This window comes from Salvelinus namaycush, chromosome 9 (genome assembly GCF_016432855.1).
Source record: "Salvelinus namaycush isolate Seneca chromosome 9, SaNama_1.0, whole genome shotgun sequence".
Classification (NCBI taxonomy): domain Eukaryota; kingdom Metazoa; phylum Chordata; class Actinopteri; order Salmoniformes; family Salmonidae; genus Salvelinus; species Salvelinus namaycush.
Genome location: NC_052315.1, coordinates 44648726 through 44673349, shown reverse-complemented (window position 1 = coordinate 44673349; position 24624 = coordinate 44648726). Strand labels below are relative to the sequence as shown.

At 43.4% G+C, this 24624-nt stretch overlaps 1 protein-coding gene across 1 annotated transcript in view; it reads right to left on the bottom strand.

Annotated features, from left to right (window-relative positions):
• The window catches only part of LOC120053288 (polypeptide N-acetylgalactosaminyltransferase 18-like), an 87614-nt gene extending 64898 nt beyond the window's left edge, over nucleotides 1–22716 (bottom strand). Inside the window, exon 1 of the mRNA XM_039000424.1 lies at nucleotides 22479–22716. Within this exon, the coding sequence (XP_038856352.1) occupies nucleotides 22479–22716 (238 nt within the window). The remainder of the gene's footprint in view (nucleotides 1–22478) is intronic.
• Between the last annotated feature and the right edge of the window lie 1908 nt (nucleotides 22717–24624).

Here is a 24624-nt window from a genome sequence, read left to right as displayed (position 1 = left end):
TAGAACACAACACTGGCTGACAGACCAACAGAGCAGTCTGGAGGGCATATCTGTCTGTCTTTGTGTGCGTGTATGAATCTACATGACCCCTATGAATTAAACAGTTGAATTCATGCTGCATTACATCAGAGCAAATACATCACTTCTGGGTTTGATGAAAGTCACAGATTGTAGTACAACTTTTATGTTAACATTTATTGGAGGCTTACATTGTCCGATTTGAGTATAAAGACTATAAAAAAGGTCACATTTTGTGGGGGATAACTATACGTTTCCAAGTCAATGGGCCTAGGGCAATTCCACAGGTGCTCAGTGGGTGAGGATGCTGGTTACAGTAAATGGAAAGAACAGGGGCTTATGGGTAGGTGTCAGTAAGAGCTGGGAGAGGCAGGGGTTGTCCAGAACTCAAAAAGAGAAAGAAATCAGTTATGAGCTTAACATAAAAGTATGCCAGTGGAATGGAGGACTGCAGGTGACCCAACTGTGGTTGGTGACTATTATGATTCCCTATTGTAGCAATAAGTGTACTGTAAATAAATACACTGTGTACAAAACATTAAAAACACCTTCCTAATATTGAGTTGCATTCCCCTCCCCCTTCTCTTTGCCTGGTGGACCATTCTTGCTACACAAGGGAAACTGTTGAGCGTGCAAAACCCAGCAGGGTTGCAGTTCGAGACACACTGAAACCAGTGCGCCTGACACCTACTACCATACCCCATTCAAAGACAAATCTTTTGTCTTGCCCATTCACCCTCTGAATGGCACACATACACAATCCATGTCTCAATTGTTTCAAGGCTTAAAAATCCTTCTTTAACCTGTCTCCTGCCCTACAACTTCACTGATTGAAGTGGATTTAACAAGTGGCATTAACAAGTGGCATCAATAAGGGACCATGGCGTTTACCTGGTCAGTCTGTCATGGAAAGAGCTGGTGTTCCTAAAGTTTTGTACACTCAGTGTGTACTGTAAGTGTTGATATTAGTTGGCAGGGGTCTTTGTCGACACTGTTTTGATGTATTTCTGATACCTTTTAAGACATTTTCTGGTAGATGTTGTCTAAGACCCCTTCTCCATCTGTTTATCCAGAAACCAAAACCTTTACTTATGCCTCATTTTTAAGATGAAAATGGTTCACCTATGCCTTCATTTCCCCCAAAAATATAGAATCGTATCTTTAATTTGATAAGCGCCTATGAACTTCACATGTTGGTGCTCATAGGACCTTGTCTATGGAAATGCACCCTACAATTATCTACAGTGCATTCGGAAAGTATTCAAACCCCTTGACTTTTTCCACATTTTGTAACAGCCTTATTCTAAAATGAATCACACACCCCATAATGACAAAGCGAAAACAGGTTTTTAGAATTTTTTGCAAATATATAAAACAAAATAATTATTTACATAAGTATTCAGACCCTTTGCTATGAGACTCGAATTTGAGCTCAGGTGCATCCCGTCTCCATTCATCATCCTTGAGATGTTTCTACAACTTGATTGGAGTCCACCTGTGGTAAATTCAATTGATTGCACATGATTTGGAAAGGCACACACCTGTCTATATAAAAAGGTCCCACAGTTGAAGGAATTGTCTGTAGAGCTCCGAGACAGGATTGTGTCGAGGCACAAAATCTGGGGAAAGAGTACAAAAACATTCCTGCAGCATTGAAGGTCCCAAAGAACAGTGGCCTCCATCATTCTTAAAATGGAAGAAGTTTTGAAACACCAAGACAGGCCACTCCTCAGTAAAATGCACATGACCGCCCGCTTGGAGTTTGCCAAAGGGCTCCTAAGAATCTCAGACCATGAGAAAGAAGATTCTCTGGACTGATGAAACCAAGGTTGAACTCTTTGGCCTGAATGCCAAGTGTCACGTGTGGAGGAAACCTGGCACCATCCCTACATTGAACTATCATGTTGTGGGGATGTTTTTCAGCGGCAGGGACGCTGTGGCCTGCTGGAGGTCATTTTGCAGGGCTCTGGCAGTGCTCCTCCTTGCACAAAGGCGGAGGTAGCGGTCCTGCTGCTGGGTTGTTGCCCACCTACGGCCTCCTCCACGTCTCCTGAAGTACTGGCCTGTCTCCTGGTAGCGCCTCCATGCTCTGGACACTACGCTGACAGACACAGCAAACCTTCTTGCCACAGCTCGCATTGATGTGCCATCCTGGATGAGCTGCACTACCTGAGCCACTTGTGTGGGTTGTAGACTCCGTCTCATGCTACCACTAGAGTGAAAGCACCGCCAGCATTCAAAAGTGACCAAAACATCAGCCAGGAAGCATAGGAACTGAGAAGTGGTCTGTGGTCACCACCTGCAGAACCACTCCTTTATTGGGGGTGTCTTGCTAATTGCCTATAATTTCCACCTTTTGTCTATTCCATTTGCACAACAGCATGTGAAATTTATTGTCAAATCAGTGTTACTCCCTAAGTGGACAGTTTGATTTCACAGAAGTGTGATTGACTTGGAGTTACATTGTGTTGTTTAAGTGTTCCCTTTATTTTTTTGAGCAGTGTATAATTTTGATATCATGGATGGTCAGTCCTTGGATCCATAGCTCCATCTATGAATTTACAACAAAAAAAATGTACAAAGCCATCCCTCAGCTTCTTAGCGAAAGTGGCGGGGAAAACGCTTTGTTATTGTTTTAACTGCTGATTGTCGCTTTAAGGCCTCGTAGAGCGTATCCCAGCAGGCTTTGCACTTCTAAAGCAAACACACTCCCCCTAAAATAATGGAATTTGGTTTTTAAAAGAGAATCTCATTTGCTCTCAAAGCTATTGAAATTCTCTCTTGCCAAAGCCTTTGTTTTATCTGTTTGTTTACAGAACTTGAATAAATCACAGAGAAAGTTCCCTCTTTTACACTAAGGCTTGTGGACCAGTGGTGCTGAAGTGCTGCTGGGCCTGCAGCGCTGTGCCTCGGCTCTGAAATGATTAATTTCATCATCATTTAAACAGATGGTCTTCCCACCTATTTCCTCAACCGTGAATAATGATCAGCCATTTGCAATGCATCTTTCAAGAGCTTTAGTTTTGTTTGCCAAACTGTTCTTTTCAACTATCAGTCACCATTTGTAGCACATCCTGATGTGCTTACATAGTGTGACGGCCTACTGAATCTGTCCAAATGGGCATCGTATTTCACTCTGTTCATCTGTCCTAAATCCCACTCTGTGGGATTTGGATCACCTCCCTCTGCAGTCAGGGCACTATCAGTATCCATCATGTCTGAGGATTACCCACAAGGCCTGTCGGGAGACTCTTACATGCACACACACACGTCGCTTGCACGTGCGCACACTAGGCTTGGGCGGTATCCAGATGGTCGAGACGAAGGTATGACATTGTGCCATAATGGAATATTCTGTAATACCGGAACTGAACACAAGGGGTGCCATTTTTAAACTCCACTGAGCCTTTGTAAATCCAAGGTTAGCAATGATAACAAGTACATGCAAAGTCCCATAGAGAATTTAACTAAAATGCCAACAAGCTCATTGAACATTTTATACAGTCTGACCTAAAGCATTTGCAGGACAGACATCAACTCAAAAGTTATAGTAGTTAAAAAAAAAAAAAAAATTCTAATCACAGTTTGCTGCACATGTAACCGTATAGCTTCCGTTCCTCTCCCCTAACTGGGCTCGAACTAAGGACCCTCTGCACACAACAGCCACCCTCGAAGCATCGTTAACCATTGCTACACAAAAGCCGTGGGGAAACAACTACGTCAAGGTCTCAGAGCGAGTGACGTCACCGATAGAAACGCTATTAGCACGCACCACCGCTAACTAGCTAGCCATTTCACATCGGTTACACTCACACACAAAACAAAATATTAAAACAGCAACGCTCTTGATCCAGGAGGGGACTCTGCTGTTACCAAGCGAAGCTCGATTTTGCAAGAAGCTAACCACTTAGCTAACTAGTTAGTAAATGCACAACCGCAGAGCATTTAGCACATTTTAGACAGTTGACTTAATAGGTTATAAGCTGGCAAACATGAAGTTGTGAATTCCATAGTGTAACTAGATGACCTGTCGTGTGCTGCACAACAGTGAGTGACTCACAAGCCATTTTCCCTCTAAACGTCACGCAGTAGCCCCGAGACTGCCGTGCAGAAGAAATACAGTATCAGCCCACTGCTAGAAGCACGAGATTGAACTTCACTCAACATTCTAGAGTTTTCCCTGTTTGATAGGGTTAACTATGTTTCCTTTTTAGTGTGGCATTTGTGATCGAATCAATGCAATATTAGCCACTTTCAACGCAATATACCGAAACAAAACGAACTATGCATAATTTAGTACGCAAAACTAACTAAGCAAGAGATTTTGTTGTAGGTAGAACACATCGGCGTAGGAATAGCACTACTCAGCCAGTACTCTACACAGACCGGTGCGGCATAACCAATCAGAGCTGCAGTAGGCCTATATGCAAATAAAACATTGCCATATATGGATGTGCCATTTATTTTGAACTGGACTTTTTACAGCACGAGTGGCCATGAGTAGATGCACTTGGTTTGAGATCAAAGCAAGAGCTGCATGTAGCCACAGGTGCACATTTTGTTAATATCCTTTGCTAGTTAGTTATTAGCCCAGTTATAGATACTTTGCACTTAATATGGGAGTGAACCTCATACAAGACATGTACATTTCTAGACATCTTTGAAAAGCAAGTCAGGTAAAGAGCTTTTTTTTGTCTTAAAAAGGGGCAGTGTTGTATTTTGAGACCGGCTTGAATAAGCTAAGTAGCCAATATGTCGAGGGTACCATAATTTTGTTTGATACTCTGTAATAATGGTATGGGAATAATAATGCATTTAAAAAAACGTGTAAAGTGGTTTCTTGCATCAAACACCACAACATTTTCAGTCACCTCCTTGTCTGAAGGACAAGTGGATAAACAGGTTAATGTCAAGCCCTGCATGTTTTTTTTCAAACATCATGGAATGTAGGCCTACATTGATCACCACACACGGGCTGCTACTGTAGGCTGAAGGGAATAGCTGTTCTGCCAATGTTAAGGGACATATTTTCTCCATTGTTTTTGATATAGACCACTCCGGTAGGCCTACATTATGATCAAATAGCCACAGTAGCCTACTTGGCCATTGTTAAAACGATAACTTAAAGCGGGTACAGCCTCAGTGTTCACAGTAAACGCATGTGGGAAGTTGCACAGAATTTTCACAACATTCAAGTTTGAGCTCAGCAGTCCTGAAATTTGCTCAGTGGCATTGCTCACAAGGCTCCAGTCTGTCGTCATTTGTGACAAGTGAAATGAAGAACGAGCTCTTCTTTATCTCCTAACATATTGTACAAGTTGACTGCAGGTGTTACCTTAAAAAGTAGCTACAAATATTCAAATGTATAACAAAAACTTCAAAATAAATAAATAGTTAAGTTACAGCATTGTAACTTAGCATTTAATTTATCCTACACAAGATATCAGGAGAATGTAATTGCTCAGAGAGTAACATTAACTAGCTACATTTTTAGATATTACATGTTTCTAATTGACAGAAAGTGGTTTCATTTCAAGCTCAATTGTACTGTTAGCTAGCTAGCTAACGTTATTGTTTCCCAAAGCCATTTTATTTTCTTAATAGAGCCTGGTTGGTTATCTCCCAGCAATGTGGAATTGTTGACACTTTGTTCATTGTTGTTTAACTAGCTAACGTTAGATGATGTGTGTACAACACCTGTTGAATATGGCCGGTGTCTGCAAAAAAGCATAATGAAATGGTTGCTAGCAGAGCTGGTTAGTCTGTTTTCATGTTATCCAGAGGTAAACAAATCATCGGCCAGAGGGTATAGTATGTGCTCCGAGCGCGAAACGAGATGGGTGGGGCTAAAGCTTAAGAGGGTATGAACGATGCTGAATGGGTGTAGACAAATGTTACGAATCCCTTTGGCCCGACAGTCTAGGGGGAATGGTAATGGGACCCGTAACACAACTCATGCAAATTATAGTAGTGAAAACGTAACAGTGAGAACAAATAAGACAGACAACTTAATTACCGTCAAACACTAAATGTTTATTTATAAACACACGGTAAATGGGGGGGGAGCAGGAAAAGGGGCTGAGCGGGACCCAAGGAATGAAAGAATAATAATTCAAAAACACCCCTAAGCTAGACTAGCCTACTTCACAAACAGCTAACTAACTAACCAAAAATACAGGGGGTGGTCCGCCCAGTTCTAACTAGTGTTTTTAACAATGTTTAACTACGGGTAGTGTAGCCCAAGGGCGACTTGTCTGGTTACCCCCTTTTCCCACCATCAAACAAACACTCAAACACCATAACCAAAACAATACTCACAGGTGGGGACAAAGTGACATGTAGCTGCAAAACACACAAGCGATCTACAGACAGAAGGCATGTTACAAAGAGATTGAGCTCCTGAGAAAACAACTGACAGGGGTTTTAAACCAAGGGAAAGGGACTGTGATTGGGTAAGGGAAAAGGAGCAGGTGTCTTCCGATTAGCGACTGATTGATGACTGATTGGGGAATGATTATTGTCACCTGTGAGTAGGGGAGAAGGAGAGAAAAGAAATACACACAGGATACACACAGAACACTTGTATCCGTAACAACAAAGAAGAGCTCTCTCACTAGATACCAAAACATTCAAAAAGGCCATTTTCTCAACTGTCAAAGCAGAATTACTTTCCCATTGTTCCTCAAATGCAGTTGTATGATAGACCATTTGGTAGATCTGAGTCTCTACTTTTATCCAATGTAAAAAAAACACCATTTGACATTTTGCTACACAAGACCGAATCCAGATGGTGAGTCACAAATTTATAAAAATATAAAACAGGTATTACATTTAAATTCATATTTCAGACCCATTACTCAGTAATTTGTTGAAGCATCTTTGGCAGCGATTACAGCCTCGAGTCTTCTTGGGTATGACGCTACAAGCTTGGTACACCTGTATTTGGGGAGTTTCTCCCATTCTTCTCTGCAGCACCTCTCAAGCTCTGTCAGTTTGGATGGGGAGCGTCGCTGCACAGCTATTTTCAGTCCTCTCCAGAGATGTTCGATTGGGTTCAAGTCTGGGCTCTTGCTGGGGCACTCCATGACATTCACTTTCCTGCATTACCTTTGCGGTGTGCTTAGGGTCGTTGTCCTGTTGGAAGGTGAACCGTCGCCCCAGTCTGAGGTCCTGAGTGTTCTGGAGCAGGTTTTCATCACGGATCTCTGTACTTCGCTCCATTCATCTTTCCCTCGATTCTGACTAGTCTCCCAGTCCTTGCCACTGAAAAACATCCCCACTGCATGATGCTGCCACCACAATGCTTTACCGTAAGGATAGTGCCAGGTTCCCTCCAGACGTGACGCTTGGCATTCAGGCCAAAGAGTTCAATCTTGTTCCTCATGGTCAGATTCTTAGGAGCCTTTTGGCAAACTCCAAGCGGGCGGTCATGTGCCTTTTACTGGAGGAGTGGCTTCCATCTGGCCACTCTACCACAAAGGCCTGATGGGTGGAGTGCTGCAGAGATGGTTGTACTCCTGGGAGGTTCTCCCATCTCAACAGAGGAACTCTGGAGCTCTGTCAGAGTGACCATCGGGTTCTTGGTCACCTTCCTGACCAAGGCCCTTCTCCCCCGATTGCTAAGTTGGGCCAGGCGGCCAGCTCTAGGAAGAGTCTTGGTGGTTCCAAACTTCTTCCATTTAAGAATGATGGAGGCCAATGTGTTCTTTGGGACCTTGAATGCTGCAGAATATTTTGGTACCTTTCCCCAGATCTGTGCCTCGACACAATCCTGTCGCTGAGATCTAAGGACAATTCCTTTGACCTCATGGCTTGGTTTTTACTCCTACATGCACTGTCAACTGTGGGACCTTATATAGACAGGTGTGTACCTTCTCAAATCATGTCCAATCAATTGAATTTACCACAGGTGGACTCCAATCAAGTTGTAGAAACATCAAGGATGATCAATGGAAACAGGATGCACCTGAGCTCAATTTCGAGTCTCATATCAAAGGGTCTGAATACTTGAATCTGTTTGAAATTCACTGCTTGACAGAGACCTTACAGATAATTGTATGTGTTGGGTACAGAGGTGAGGTAGTGATTCAAACTATTATTGCACAGAGTGTGTCCATTGAACTTAATGTGGCACACTTTTATTCCTGAATGTTTAAGCTTGCCATAACAAAAGGGGTTGAATACTTATTTACTAAAGACATTCTTATATATTTTACACTTGGACAAATTTCAATTCCCATTTTACATTATGGGGTATTGTGTGTAGGCCAGTGACAAATCTATATTTAATACAATTTAAATTCAGGCTCTAACAACAAAATGTGAAAACGTCAAGGTGTGTGAATACTTTCTGAAGGCACTAAACATGTAAACAGGGCTGAAAATTGACTGGTAGCAGGAATATATAAATACTTAAAATGGTTACCAATAAAATGGTAACATACTAATGGTAATTTATACATGTAAACAGGAGTAAGTGACCAGAAGCAGGATAAATAGATAGATACTAAATGGTAATGGAAATCAATATTTAATGAACAGCAGCGTAGTGGTAGTAATGAATCTAATCAATAATCATTTTAGCAGCAGCGTAGGTGTGAGGGGGTGTAAGTGTGTGGCATCAGTAATGAGTATGTGACTGAGGGTGTGGTGAGTGTGTGTGCGCGTGTGAGTAAGCGTGACCGAGGACAGTCTGAGGGAGAGCAGTAGTTGTTAGCCATTTAACAGTCTTATGGCCAGGGGATAGAAGCTGTTTAGGAGAATGTTGGTCTGAGCATTGATGCACTGGTACCGCCTGCCAGACGGGAGCATGGAGAACAGTGACAAGTTCAGAAAAAAAACATCCTTCAAAAAGACAAAAACGATTCAAAATTATCTCAATGATACAGACCAGACTGCACAGATTAAACTGCTGTAATAGAGAGACAGACAATCAAGTTGAGAGGTTTTATAAAACGATAGGACTAATGCACGTCGTCACGTGACCTTTCATTACAGTCATTCTGATAAAAATGCAGAGTCTATGGAAATGGTATTCACTTGTCAGGACCAACCTATATCCTTCAAAATGAAATATTCATCTTACTGTTGTGGAGTTGAAATATTCAGTGATAGAGATTTCAAATGTTTTCCTGAGAAAAAGGCAGTTGCAGCCTGCCCACAATATAGACTTATGCTCCCAATCAGGAAAACAGGGCCCGAGTTTAGGAAGCATACGGCCCCCGAGTGAGAGGAAAACTAAGTCTTCAAAAGACCAATTACTCCACAGCTGGAGGCCAATGCTGATGCCTTTGTTCAAACCACTCCCAGTCAAATCTGCACCTGATCGCATCTTCTACTGTACAATTACCACCACGGCATTTAACACAGTCAAATGAGCTAGAAACCAATCACAAAAACAGATCTACTATAATAAAAATCATGGACTTAGTTTGGCTTGGTTTGAAAGCGAGGTAACGTCTACATTTCTTTCTCTCAAATGAAATTAATATTCATTGCATAACACAACCAGAATGCCTAAATGAAGATGTTTTTCTTTAGACTTAAATTACAGCCTCCAGATTTTCAAAAGATCAAACTAACCATAGCTAAGCCTGTAGCTTTTCCTTCATTATAGCTTTCAAAGCCCACTAATTAACGTGATAAAAGTTCACAACTGCTTCACTCCAACTCGGATTTCCCTCCGCCACACTGAGCTTGCAAATGGCCTTGTAAATGTGAGGAACCAATAGTTTTTCCAACAGTGGCAGTCTTGCCTCCTGGATTTGTACGGACACTGGCGAAACTGATTTGTACTTTTAGCTGCGAGTGATGAGGCACCAGTGCTGTACGGAGTATGGCACTATTCCAACAAGCACAAAGCAGATAGTGAACTGCGATAATAGACAAGGCCTAATATGTGATCTGAATTCATTTGTTGTTGCTGGCGGTGGAGTGTCTTAGCAAATGCCAATGAGACTGCTTATCATAAGAAACAGCTCAATAAGACCCAATTGTCCCCATTACTGTTTTAGCTTATTTTCAACGTAACAGTCATTTTGAATGGCTACTTTGCAATGCAAGTAATTATTACTATATAATACATGCATTACATTTAGCATATGCTTTGAATAATTTCCCGTCCCATTTCGCAACAAAGTGTTTGTGTGTTGATGTAGAGTTCGTATAATTTCCCCTCTGCAGGTCCACATCGAAGAAAGTGTGAATGAAATGAATCAAAATGATAAGTGTGCTTCCTCAAACTAAAACAGACAGGGTCTCGAGGCCCCGTGGGCCTGAAGGGAAACGGAAAAGGTTTGAAAGAAGAAAAAGGCCTCGCTCTCAAGTCCTACCCGTCACATCTTGGACAGAGGTTGACTGAGGGAATAGTAAGAGCTAATGTGAGTGAAATCAAGGGCTACCCAAGCTCCATGTTGAGTTTTGAACGTGCGGCACAGTTCGGGTACACGGTTACCCTTGCAATGTAACGACACTAAGGTCAAGACAACTGCAATGATATTAAATCATTCAATAATATGCCAAACGGAAGGAGTGCAGCCGGCGGCAACCTCTGTTCTGCCGAGGCCATTGAGGAAAACATGACCTGACAGACTAAATACAACATTTGCACGTATTCGCCCTGCCACCTCCCCGCCAGAGAGGCAAAAAGGAACAGACAGCCCACTCACATATTCTGGGAAATATAAATGTATTCATTTCTTGCAGACACAAATTTACTGAAGCTTTTACAGGGGAAAGGGCCCTTCACTGAGACGCTGGGATGGGTTGGGCAGGGCGGGGCTGTGGTATGCTGGGCGGGGGGGAACTATGCGCGGGACATTCAGACGTAGGGCTGAATGGGATTCTTGCTGACCATCTGCCTGACCAGCCAGGGGAGGTGTGACAGAGTGCCCACATCTGTGGGATGGGAGGGCAGTTGTAATTCTTTGTGCTTAGAAGCACTACAATAACCAATCTGTTTACTATGCATTTATGTAAACGGAGCCCAGGACTTCAAAAACTCACAGCAAGAGGTAATTAACTGCTTTTAAAAACAACCTATTTAAAAAGGTTGAGGAAATTGACCCACTATTGTTGTTTACTTCGAGCATCTATGTCATCGCGAGTCTACTATTAAAGCCTTTGTGCTAATACACCCAGAGTGTCCTCCTCATCCCTGTCACTGATGCGTGTCACCCTGGAGTGTATGCACAGCCTTCAGTATCAGTCTGGCTTGATTCTTAAATCTGACAGAGTAGAGAAAGCCACATCCAAATAAGCTCAGTCAGAGGTGTTAAGTATCTGCCTGATGTCCCTGCCCTCCGGGTGGCGCCACCCACAGCAGCGGGCAAGAACACATCCCAGCCACCATTATCAGGCACCTCATTTAAAGAGAGTCGGGACAGCTGACAGAGGCAATCTCTTGCACCATTACCTACTGTTTCGGGCCCGCTTTAACTTTAAGTGTTCGGAAGAAAATACCATTTTATTTTGAACCTTTCCCCTACACAAGAAAAAAGCCAATAAATAATGCAGGTAAGTCATTGTGTGAGGTGAGGGTTATAGATAGACATCATGTGAAGGTCAGAGCAGAGGAGCCTATTGTGCAGCGGACTTCTTGACCTTTAGTCCTCCCTACTGTTTTGTAGGCTGTTTGAGATCCATTAACTAGAATGGAATATTCAAGAGGTGCCTGAAACCCAGGAAGATCTGATGTGCGGGTGTCACCAAGTCACTGATGAAATCAAAATGCAACGCCCCCACACTTCAAAGAGGATTGGATATGCATCTGAACTTCACACTTGTGAGCGTGCTCCACTCCTCTCAGTGACAACCCGAAAAATAAGAGGCGTAAGATCCCCAAAAGCTCCCATTCCATCAATCATCTGTTGGAGACAAAGATGTGTGGTCCCTCTCGCCAAATCGCAACTATTAGCTCACTAAACCCAGCACACAGCGAGAGTCATCTGGCAAAACTGGCAAGGGCACTCCAACTCTACAGACCCTCTCAGAAAAACAGACACATTCAGATGCCCACCGCTGCTTCTATGCCCATTGCAGTCATGCCCCAGGTCAGTTGGCACAGCTAGGCCAGTATGTGGGTGGAACAGTAGGCCAACGTGGGGTTTAGGGTGATTCATCAGATTAGTGCATATGCCTGCATCAGTAGGTTACTGGAATATAATCAATCACAACCCTGGTGGTTTACATAGGAGGGTGTATATGGCGGTGTTGTCTGTGGTTGATTTATATTACATTCTAGCCTACAACAGCTGTTTCAAAGCACAGTGTACTCACTTTAACAGCCAATTCATAACGTTGATTAATCCACTGCTTCGTTCACACGACGGCGTTAGTGAGACAGGATAAAAAGCAGCGACATTCAGATGGCGATGAGAAGTGTGCTCGCAGAACGGCTGCCCAATTAACCTCCATCGCATGGCTCCGTGGAGGGGCCCCGGAGTTATAATAAGCCCACCGGAGAGCAGCCTGTGCTGGGCAGATGGCAGCTCACAAACCCCTGAGGAGGACAGAGGGGGATGCAGGTGCTACATGTTTCTACTGAACACTTTACAGAGAAGCCACAGGTGCTTTTATGCACATTGAATCGAAAGTCTCAAATTGCAATACACCTCCTGTTGCTACAGCATATTTCGCATATGCATAATGTAAAGCTAATTAGATAGCATTCATTTTCTTGTGGTTAGAGGGATCTTTTCCTTGACATGGTAAAAGGCAGACTCAAGCCACTCCAGGGACAAATTACACTTTTGCAGCAATTCAAAACATGTCAAAAGGAAATTATTTCTTAAATTTGGGCAACTAGGGTGTCTTGTAGGAATCTCCAGAATTCGATTTGAATTTGAGTAAGACAAACTAAATTAACCTCCAATGAATTATTTTGAGCTCAAATGATTTCCAATACACTGTATGCTTTCATGGGAGCAGTATAGAATACAATATTCTGCATGTTGCTTCTATGAAGTGCTATCACTATTCTATACATCTCTCCCCTTTGGGATTCTCTCTGTAGCACAACACTCCACAAATCAAACGGCACAATCTTGTGATGCACTGCTGAAAATCGAAATGGTAAAATGCAAAAGAATACTTCTCAGGCTATCTAGCCTATAGTACAGGTCATCCTACTTGACCAAGGACATCCCTCTGTCTGTGCTATATCCTGTGTTGAACAGAGTAGCTCTCTGACTATTGATTGACTGCTCTACTAACCCGGTTCCATTTCCATCTGTTACGGAAACATTCGCCGACATGCTAAAACTGTTACCTTTCAAAAGCTGCCTCATAATATATTGATTGAATTTAAGTTCATAAAAGAAGAACTATCCACACACAGGCAGCTGGAATTTCTGCATGACTCGAGGTTGAAGAGGAAATGTGCAAGAGTGGCACTGAACTGCGTCTTCTTCCTGTCCTGGCAGCGTCATGTAATCGGCTGACCAATCATGGGTTACCATGGTAATTGTGGGCATGGACAAAGATAAGTATGGTGGAAAGAGAATGTAAGGGGGTTCAAGCATATAGTGATGCATTTCTGGTAAAATAGCGTAGGACATGATGCACTGTGAGCATGTTTATGTATGCAGGCAATGCTTGGGAGTCACAAAGCAAGATGGTGGGAGAGAGTTGGTAGGCTTGTGTGTGAGAGAGAGTGTGTGTAACACACACACACACACGGCCAAATGAAACAAATCGCAAACGAGCAAAGAGCATGTACACGCTGGAATTGGAATGCACGGTAGTGAATGACTGAAAACAGACGGGCCGCCAGCGTCAATGCCGTCAAAAGCGGCATGCACTTCAAATTAGAAAGCAAGTCCATTTCTCGCATCTACGCGAAGCAATGCTCGTTCGCGTTTTGTTTGATTTGGCCTACAAGAGTGTGTGAGTGTGAGTACGAGTGTTTGAGAGAGACAGAGAGTCCGTGTGTGGGTGAGAGAGAGCGAGAGCGTGCGTGTAGTTGTTTGCTATGTTTCTCATCCTCTTAACTTTATCCCAGTCTGTACGCTGCTACTTATCTCTGATGAGTTTTAGAGATGAGAACACTCTCTCGCTCTGGTTTATCCAGCACTCCACGCAGGTTCTCTGTTTGCCTAATTCATCTGGAGTTACATCCCATTGCCTCTCATTACAACATTCATCCCATAATCCAGGAGAGAAGATGGTAATTATTATTGCCCTGTGCCGCTTGGGCTTCATCTGGAGCAGTATCACCCTCAGTCTGTGGTAGTACTCATGACAGCAGGAGGAGAACTGTCTGTTCGTGAGACTCAGATGATTCATCTGGCGGTCTCTGAATAATTGGCTTTTTCTTTTCTTACACAGACATGAAATACCCATTTTCTTTTTCAACCACGCTCAACTTCACTTATGGTGGGATGCTGAGTGAGCCAAAACAGATCTCTTCACCTCCTGTGTGGTCACTCTGTCACAGCCTGATTGACAAACCAGCCTGTGACTGAGGTCAGTAGAGACCTGACAAACAGGAATAAGTGGCAAGCACCATTCAACATTGCTCGTGTCATATGGAAGGCACAACTGACCACCTAAGATCAATAAAAAGGTACATATTTAAAAGAGGAATATTCACACATACAAAAGGAACCATGAACTATACACATCATTTCAGTTTGTGTAGCAGATCTTTGGATGTACAGTCCTACCATCATCAACTTCATAATAATCTTCTAATTCCACAAGTGGTGAAAGGGCATGAATGTTATTGTCACACAGCACAGTCAGCCACAGCAGCCTGAGAGGTTCAGAACCTCAGAGGAGAGGTTCAGAACCTCAGAGGAGAGGTTCAGAACCTCAGAGGAGGAGAGGACCGGAACCTCAGAGGAGAGGTTCAGAACCTCAGAGGAGAGGTTCAGAACCTCAGAGGAGGAGAGGACCGGAACCTCAGAGGAGAGGTTCAGAACAAGGAAATGTTATCGTCAAGGAGCGGTCATGGGGCAATAGATGAGACAACCTCGTCACCAGTTCTAGACAGTAAATGCTTACCTGCTATTACCTTTCTGTATAAACAATTTTCTTGTTAAATTGTAGAATATGTATTGTGTACAGTATGAAAATAAGCGATCCTCTGCATTCTTTAAAAAAAGGTCAGAGAATCTAAGTTACAGAATTTAGCTTTGCATTGTATGTGTTGCCTTGCAAAGCAAGTGAATACTTCCTCTCTGGTGTCACCAGTAGTTTGTGGGCATGGACAAATGCTTCCTCGTTGCCAATGGAAAATGACAAACTATTTCATTAAGCAGAGAGAAAGACTGCTATAAACATGGTCTGTTGAGCTGGAAACTTGGATTCTTCACGACTTACAGAATGTCTCAGAAAACTCCATTTATTTGGACCAAACAACCACCTACTGTCTCTGGATGTGAAGCATCAATATCAAGTGAAGGCTGGGGCCCAGAAATGTTTTTCCTTTTCTACAGGGGAGATTAAGGTCAATAATCAGTACACTACAGCACAGATGGGTGGACGGGCAGATTTATCCACTACCCAGCAGAGAGAAAAGCCTCAGCAGCTACAGAGAGAGAGAGTGTTAGCAATTGATGTTATTCTTCAATAACACAAACTCCAAAGCATATCAGGGGGAGAAAAATAGGTTTATTTGAGAAGGACAAATCAAGAGGTTATGCTGGGAGGTAGATGTTCAGTCTCTCCTGTCCTCAGCTTTTCTCCACTGAACAAAGGAACAGGATGTCATTTATAACCCCCCCCCCCAGCCCGGGGTTGACCAATCAGAAGTCCTTGCAGTACAACTGGCCAAATAACAAGTATCCTGCTCCCGACTCAATGAACAGAACATAGCACAAGTAGCTCAGTTCAGGAGTGACATTCCACAGATTCTAAACAGCGGTTGAACTGAAACCAAAATCCTATTTACAGTTCACTATTGACCATTAGTACTCTCATCCTTTCAAACTCGCCGTTGTGTATTTATCTTCAAAATATTATTGTGAGAGCTTACAGCAGAAGCTTAACTAGAGAACACCCAATCAAAACCTAATTCTGGTTCATTTGCCATTTACAGTAAGCGTAAATAACTCCCCACAGTTTTATTATATACTAAGAACTGAAATCAGCTTCTGAACCTCAAAAAGGTTCAACGGCGTTCACTGTCAAAAGCTGTGTGGTGTTCTTTCATTCAAGCAACAACTCCACCGTTGACAGGCTGGGGGCATCTATAGCAAAGCCCCCCTGCTGTGCTCATCTACATCGTATGGCCAGATTACACCACTCTACTGTGAAAACCATCTAGTCAAAAAGGAGACTTGTGTTAAGATCCTTTGATTCTGCATATTTAGCAGGATATCCAGACGCGAGAAATCCTAGTTTGAGCACTGACCTCAAGGATAAAGGTACTGTAATGTACACATCAATGGAGGAAATGAACATTCCCAATATAACCTTGAAATATCAAATCCCAAGGTATTTGATATTTGTAATGAAAGAAAAACATTGTTTGAGACAAGATTGAACATTTCACCTAGCTGTTTGTAATCACTGGATTCAGTGGGATCGTGTGGGATCGTGTGGAAGGATGCATTCACATCATAATCTATTTTATATCATAGAGTATAATCTTATATTCTGACCAACCCTGTTTCCTCATCAACAGCTGTGAATGAGGTAATCAGAGTCCCGGCTCAATAGTGATTACAGGTATATATTGATTCAGAGACATCAGCAAACGTGTGAAGCTCGAGACATCAGACAAGGGTTTTGGTTAGACAGATGAAAAATGAAGATTTTGCAGCATTGATCTAAATATGGAGCGTTTTTCAAAACTTTAAGAAGTACCTTCTGTACAGCCAATAAAGACCTTTCAAAACATCTGATTGAAGAAAATAACATTGTCAATTCAAATGAAGGCGGCCTACTATTTAAAGTCCCACAGCTTTCTCTTTTGACATATTACATCTCCTTTATGATGTTGTGAAAGGGTGCTGTGGGTCATCATACAGCAACCGTACAAAAACATGGGCAAAGTAGCACAAATCTTCCTCAGGCAAAAAAGGGAGCAATTCATTGTCAAGCAAAAAACATAATGAGCTGACCCAAAATAAATTACTGCCACTGCTGTGCACTTGAAAGTGGTGAATGTAAAAATCCCAGATAAAATTGTTATACTATTTCGACACCCTGCTGATCCCTTCTAGGAGTCAGAGTGAGGATATGGCATGAAAATTAATGTTATTTCTGCTCGATGCAGCACTATTCTTCCAGATGACACAAAACACATCAGCATTTTTCATGAATGGGGTGGTGTACCTAATAAACTGGCCACAGTGTATTTTCCACCAAAACGGATCACTAGCAATTTTGTCAAAACTAGTGGTTAGATACTAACACCAGAAAAAAATATGTACACTCTGCACAGCTGTATATTCTACAGAGTAGTCTGTATGATAGAAAGCATGTTAACTGTGAGGCAGGTTAGATGACCTGAGAGAAAGTGGGAAGAATATTTTTTCTTATCTTGCCAAAGGGCTGTCAGTCAAGTAAATAGCCGCAGGGCAGGAGCACAGACGCCTTTCCTCCGCTGCTATGGGGAGCACCAAAAGGGTAGTGACAAAGTCCCAAATGATAGTGAACGACAGTGACAGAGTCATCCAGTATTGGATTCCAAGTCAAACAGATCATGTGTGAAATGTCAACGGATCCTCAGCGCAACCCATCACGCAAAGTGTATTTTTTTATTTGACAAACTTGGTGACACTGCTTAGGTAATAGTGAGACAGGTGTACTTTATGCATGACTACCCCCCCTTCCACCGCTCTAGAGAAGGTGGGTGTGGCGCGGGTCATAGCTCCAAACCGCTCCTGACTGTCCCCTATGGAGGTTAAGTCCATTATGAACCTCCCGAGGAGGGTTTTGGATTGACTGCAGTGTGGCAGTCCCTCTTATGTTTAATTTTAGCTCAGCGTTATAGGCCTAGCGAGCGCCGATCGAGCTGCTGAGAGAGCACCCTTCTGCATTTTAATTGTGTGAGAGGGTGTCAGCTTGTGTTACCTGTCAGTCTGTAATACCTTCATGTTTCAAGCAGACCACCATAGTCCCTGTGCCCAAGAACGCCAAGGTAACCAGTCTAAATGACTATAGCATTCACATCTGTAGCCATGAAATGCTTTGAAAGGCTGGTCATGGCTCACATCAACTCCATTATCCCAGGCCCACTCCAATTCACATACCGCCCCCAACAGAACCATAGATGACGCAATCTATATTGCACTCCACACTGCCCTCTTTCACCTGGACCACCTATGTGAGAACAATACATCCGCCACACTGACCCTCAACACAGGGGCCCTTCAGGGGTGCGTGCTTAGTCCCCTCCTGTACCCCCGGTTCACCCACGAATGTGTGGCCTCGCACGACTCCAACACCATCATTAAGTTTGCTGACAACAACGGTGGTAGGCCTGATCACCGACAACGAGACCGCCTATAGAGAGGTGGTCAGTGACCTGGCAGTGTGGTGCCAGGACAACCTCTCCCTCAACGTCAGCAAGACAAAGGCGCTGATCGTGGACTACAGAAAATGGAAAGCCGAGCACGCCCCCATTCACAGGGCTGTATTGGAGCGGGTCGAGAGCTTCAAGTTCATTAGTGTCGACATCACTAAGGAATTAACATGGTCCACACCAGTTGAGGCTCCTCAGAGGAAGGGGAGGACATCCTCCTCAGTGAATTTCATAAAAATAAAAAGTCAGACAACAAAAAGAAATTTAAGTTATCCTTTTTAGATAAAACGATACTAAATAGTCATGTCTCCAATTAATTGATTAAAAACAACTGTTTTGCAATGAATGTCTACAGTAGCCTCAGCAGCACTCTGTAGGGTAGCACCATGGTGTAACCGGAGGACAGCTAGTTTCCATCCTCCTCTGTGTGTAGCGGTTAGCGGTCATGATATGACGGTTTGGCTTGGAATACATTTTTTTGCCAGGACACAGAAAGCTGACGTGTTGTGCACTGAAGTCCACAAGCGATGGGAAAAGGTGAGAGGAGAGTGCATAGATGTAATAAGTAATTATACAACAATCAAATGGATCATGCTGTTTGTATGTGGCTGCTATGAAAATGAACTGTGTTTGTGTGTGATCAGGGGTGTATTCATTCCTCCGATTCTTTTGAAAAACGTTTCTTAAAACGGAAGCAAACGGAACAGGGATAAACATACCTGAATTTGTTCAATAGAAACTGGTTTGCAACTGCTGGACTAATGATTACACCCTAGATAAGCTAGATACAGCCAAGAGTGTGCAAGATGGTAAAAAAAACTAATTATTGACCTGTGCACCTGTTGTAAGCTTTCATTCATAGGTTAGGTTTTAGTAACCTCGTGATGGGTATAAGGACATTGAGTATCATGTAGCAGCCTAAACCTATCGATGTTACATTGAGCTGGTTGAATAGAATATGAATGACAGTCATCCAAAGCTGTAATAAAAATAAGGCCATGCTCATAAAAAACATAATCGTACTCCCTCATCTTAAAACAGCATTGACTGTCACTGGTCCACACACACCAACATAGTCGTGAATAAGGCATGACAACGCCTCTTCCCCTTCAGGAGGCTGAAAAGATTTGGCATGGGCTTTCAGATCCTCAAAAAGTTCTCCAGCTGCACCATTGAGAGCAATTTGACTGGTTGCGTCACCACTTGGTATGGCAACTGCTTGGCATCCAACTACAAGGCACTATGGAGGGTAGTGCGTATTGGCCAGTATATCAATGGGGCCGAGATCCCTGCCATTCAGGATCTCTATAGCAGACGGTGTGTCAGAAGGCCCTAAAAATGGTTATAGACTCCAGTCACCCAAGTCATAGACTGTTCTCTCTGCTACCACCGCACACAGCAAGCAGTACCGATGCACCAAGTCTGGAACCAACAGGACCCTGAACAGCTCCTACCCCCAAGCCATCAGACAACTAAATAGTTATCCAAACATCTACCTGGACTATCTGCATTCACTCTATTTGCAACTTTGACTCATCACATGCTGCTGCTTCTGTTTATTATCTAGCCTATTGCCTAGTCCCTATACCCCTACTTATATGTACATACACTACATGAACAAAAGTATGTGGACACGTGCTCGTCGAACATCTCATTCCAAAATCATGGGGTGTAATATGGAGTTGGTCCCACCTTTGCTGCCATTACAGGCTCCACTCTTCTGGGAAGGCTTTCTACTAGTTGCTGGAACACTGCTGCAGGGATTTGCTTCCATTCAGCCACAAGAGCATTAGTGAGGTCGGGCACGGATGTTGGGTGATTACGCCTGGCTCGCAATCGGCATTCCAATTCATCCCAAAGGTGTTCAATGGGGTTAAGGTCAGGGCTCTATGTGGGCCAGTCAAGTTCTTCCACGCCGATCTCGACAAACCATTTGTCTATGGACCTCGCTTTGTGCATGGGGGCATCGCCATGCTGAAACAGGAAACGGCCTTCCTCAAACTGTTGCCACAAAGTTGGAAGCACAGAATAGTCTAGAATGTCATTGTACACTATAGTATTAAGATTTCCCTTCACTGGAACTGAAGGGCCTATCCCGAAGATTCGTCTGTCGGACTGCCAGACGGTGAAGCGTGATTCATCACTCCAGAGAACGTGTTTCCACTGCTCCAGAGTCCAATGTCGGCAAGCTTTACACCACCCCAGCCAACACTTGGCATTGCGCATGGTGATCTTAGGCTTGTGCTTGGCCATGGAAACCCATTTCACAAAGCTCCCGATGAACAGTTCTTGTGCTGATGTTGCTTCCAGAGGCAGTTTGGAACTTGGTAGTGAGTGTTGCAACTGAGGACAGACATTTGTTATGCACTTCAGCGGTCCTGTTCTGTGAGCTTGTGTGGCATACCACCTTGTGGCTGAGCCGTTGTTGCTCCTAGACGTTTGCACTTCAAAATAACAGCACTTACAGTTGACCGGGACAGGTCTAGCTGGGCAGAAATTTGACGAACTGATTTGTTGGAAAGGTGGCATCATATGACGGTGCCACTTTGAAAGTCACTTAGCTCTTCAGTAAGGCCATTCTACTGCCAATGTTTCCCTATGGAGATTGCATGGCTGTGTGCTTAAGTTTATACACCTGTTAACGGGTGTGGCTAAAATAGCCAAATCCACTAATTTGAAGGGGTGTCCACATACGTCTGTATATATATATCTACCTCCATTCTCATACCCCTGCACATCGACTCTGTTCTGTGACCCGTGTATATAGCCAAGTTATCATTACTCATTGTGTATTTATTCCTTGTGTTATCATTTCTCTGAATTTCTGGGAAAGGCCAGTAAGTAATAATTTCACTGTTATTCTACACCTGTTATTTACGAAGCATGCGACAAATAAAATTGTATTTGATGGTAGCAGGGCTGGGTGGTAACTAATGGCAAACAAGACCTGACATGTCTTCTACTGTACACATGCAGCACAAACTGCTGCCATGTATTCTATATTTGAAGAAGCAGCACTCACACAGGAGTATCTGACACCCTATGGTCCACTGCAAAGATGTGAAACTCCATGCTATCCCTCATTTCATCATAAAAGGGCTAAATTGGACAGACATTTGAGAGAATTAGGCTAGGTGTTAAAGGTCTTTTGAGGTCTGACAGTTTGTCAAGTGATCTCCTCAGCTCCCTCCATGCTAACAGATATCATTGACAACATAAACAGATCCACAGTAATGTAATATGGCACCAGCTACAGGAGTGCATCTATGTGAGACTGAGTACTTGGCCAAATGCATGCTCCAAGTGCTAAATTTACTCATCAGTTCACCCCAGCATCGGCACTACTCTGCATTCTGACCGCTAGTGTGAAGTGCACAGCACTAATTCATATTTCCTATTTGCCCATCATATTGTAAACACATGCCCGTAAGTGATACTTTTTTTTGCCCCAGGATTTTTGTTTTTGATACAACATATTTACAATAAAACCACAAAGAATTCATCTCAAATGAGTTTGATTTAGGAAATCTGTTCCCAAGTATTCCAACAAATACAAGGTATGAAATGATTGTATTGGAAAATAACAATCTATTTTTAGGCTTCGTTGTTGTCAATTTGCAGTGTACACACTATTTTAATTATGTTCCGGCCCCAACCATCCCCCGACAAAAATCTGCCTGCGGCTGAATCTAGTTACCTACCCCTGTTGTAACCTATTATTGAAAAAATATTAAGCCTCTATCAGCATGGTGTTTAAACCACTGCTTCGTTCGTTTTACGGTACTTGGACTACACAATGTGGTTGATATTGATAAGCACATTTCATGGAAGAGTTTTGGTTACATTTTATATTAGGCCTACATTATTTTCCAATTTACTTGGCATTTATTAATATAATATTCTAAATATATAACGTTACTTGCTAAAACAGAACTGTGGACATATCCTATGCATTGTCCCTAGAACGGTAAATTAGCATGTAGCCTACCTTGGATGTGTTGGTTGACCACATTTTCCAGTCGGTCCAGTCGCTCTATAATCTTCAGAGTTTCTCCCTTGTTGTCATCTTCAAACTTTCTCTCCGGTTCTGGCTCTGAGACTTTGGTGCTCACATTGGCCACATAATTAGTGATCCAGCCGACGTAGAGAAGACAGACAATATTGGTCATGCCACTCAAAATTACGCATGTCGACACCAAAGTTTTGGTTCTCCTAGAGCAGACCATCATCGCGACATCCCTCCATACGGTCCAATGCGTATACAAACGCAATATAAAAAGCTCACAAAACTAAATGACAATACCGTAGTTTCAGATAATCCAGGAGTATAGCCTTCCAGCTGCTGAGACTGACAGCAACGCAAACACAGAAACGTAAATTCGTAGATGCACTATACTATACCGTACCGGGCACCAACTGAAATCCGCTGCTACAAAGTAATCATAGAGCTGGCGGCCAATGAAATCCTCCAGAAATGCACAGTGCATATCCAATCATTACACTATCCAATTGTAGCATGGGAGGCGTGTTCTCCACAATTCTCTCGTTCTTCAAATGAGACAGAATTTTGACGTTGGTTAGGGGACCATTTTGCTAACCTTAACCTCATTCTCCTCACCAGGGCCCCTTTTCCCAAAAGCATCTATAGGGCTAAATTCATCGTTAGAACCTAGGAGCATCATTAAATCTCCGAGCTGTTTCCCAAAACCATCGTTATTAACGTTGCACTTAAAAACGCGAATAATCTAACGCCTTCCTCAGACCACTCATAGAACAGCTAAATGCGTCGTTAATGCTTTTTCCCATCCCACGTCACTTTATACACAGAAGAACTCCGCTAAACATAGAATCACAGTGTTTATCAGTCTCTCTGTGACCGCCAATAACTTCCACAACAAAGTTGACTACAAATACAAAGTTACTAAATTCTTTGCTTCAAATGAAAACCGAGATTACTGCATTCAAATAGCCTACCTACAGTATGGGCCTATATATTTAAACGATATTCAAATAAATGTAATGTTCATTCAATTTAGTTTTATTTTGCCATTTGGCTACTGTCAAAATTCTGCCCTCAATATATTTAATGATGTGCAGCTTAACATGTAAGCAATGATGTTATCACGTTTAAGGTAGGACCCACATGCAGACAGTCGAAGTAACTCCTGGAAACAGGAGACAAAGGGCTGTGAGACATGGTTTTAATTCTAGACACAGGAAAGGTAGGAAGTATACGGAGGGTACGGGGCAACAGAGGACAAACAGCAGAGGGGCAAATGATCTTGGGTGTAGCCGCGTGGCTATAGCGGCGTGCCAGCGCATCTGGCTTGACCTTCTTGGATACCGGTCGGTGCTGCGGAAGCAAAGTGGCCCGGGCCTTACTGAACCCCTCCCGGGGGTCCTTGTACTCCGCGGGGCTGGCGGAGGTCCGGGGCAATTGCCAAGCTCCCAGGAAGACGTCCCGGGGCAGGCAGAACTGACTTCAGGCAATGAGTGTGGCAGGACGGGCTCCAGCCCACAATGGCACCAGTAGCCCAGTTAATTGAATCCCAATACCAAGGGGACCTGTGGAGACTCAACTAGCAGGAATTGGATCGTCTCGCTGTGGTTCCCTGACACTCATAGATTGATGGGGGTGGTATGGTGGGTGGCCTGGCCTATAGAGCGCCCATCCAGCGCTCTAACATCCATGGGAATAGAGTAGGGTTGTGTTGGGATGCCTAGCTCGGATGCCAGGGTAACATCCATAGAAGACTCTCATCGGCCCCTGAGTCGATGAGTACCTGGAGAGACTTGGACTGGTCGCCCTACAGCAGGACAAGTAGGGGGAGAAGAAAAATTATCATTAAGACCCACCAGAGTACTCACTCCAATGAGTGATCTAGGTCTCTTGAAGGGACAGGTAGACACATAATGACCGGCAGTACCGCAATACAGACAACTCTGGGTGTCAAGTCTGCGTATGCGTTTGGCTGGAGACAGCCTTGCCCCACCGAGCTGCATCGGCTCGGGAAGAGGTGAATCGGCAGTCTTCGTAGGCTTTTGGAGGAACTCGGGTAAACTCAGATTCTCTCAGGGACGTAGACACCGGGGACTTCCAGAGTTCATCAGATGCAAGGTGGGATCCTTGAGTG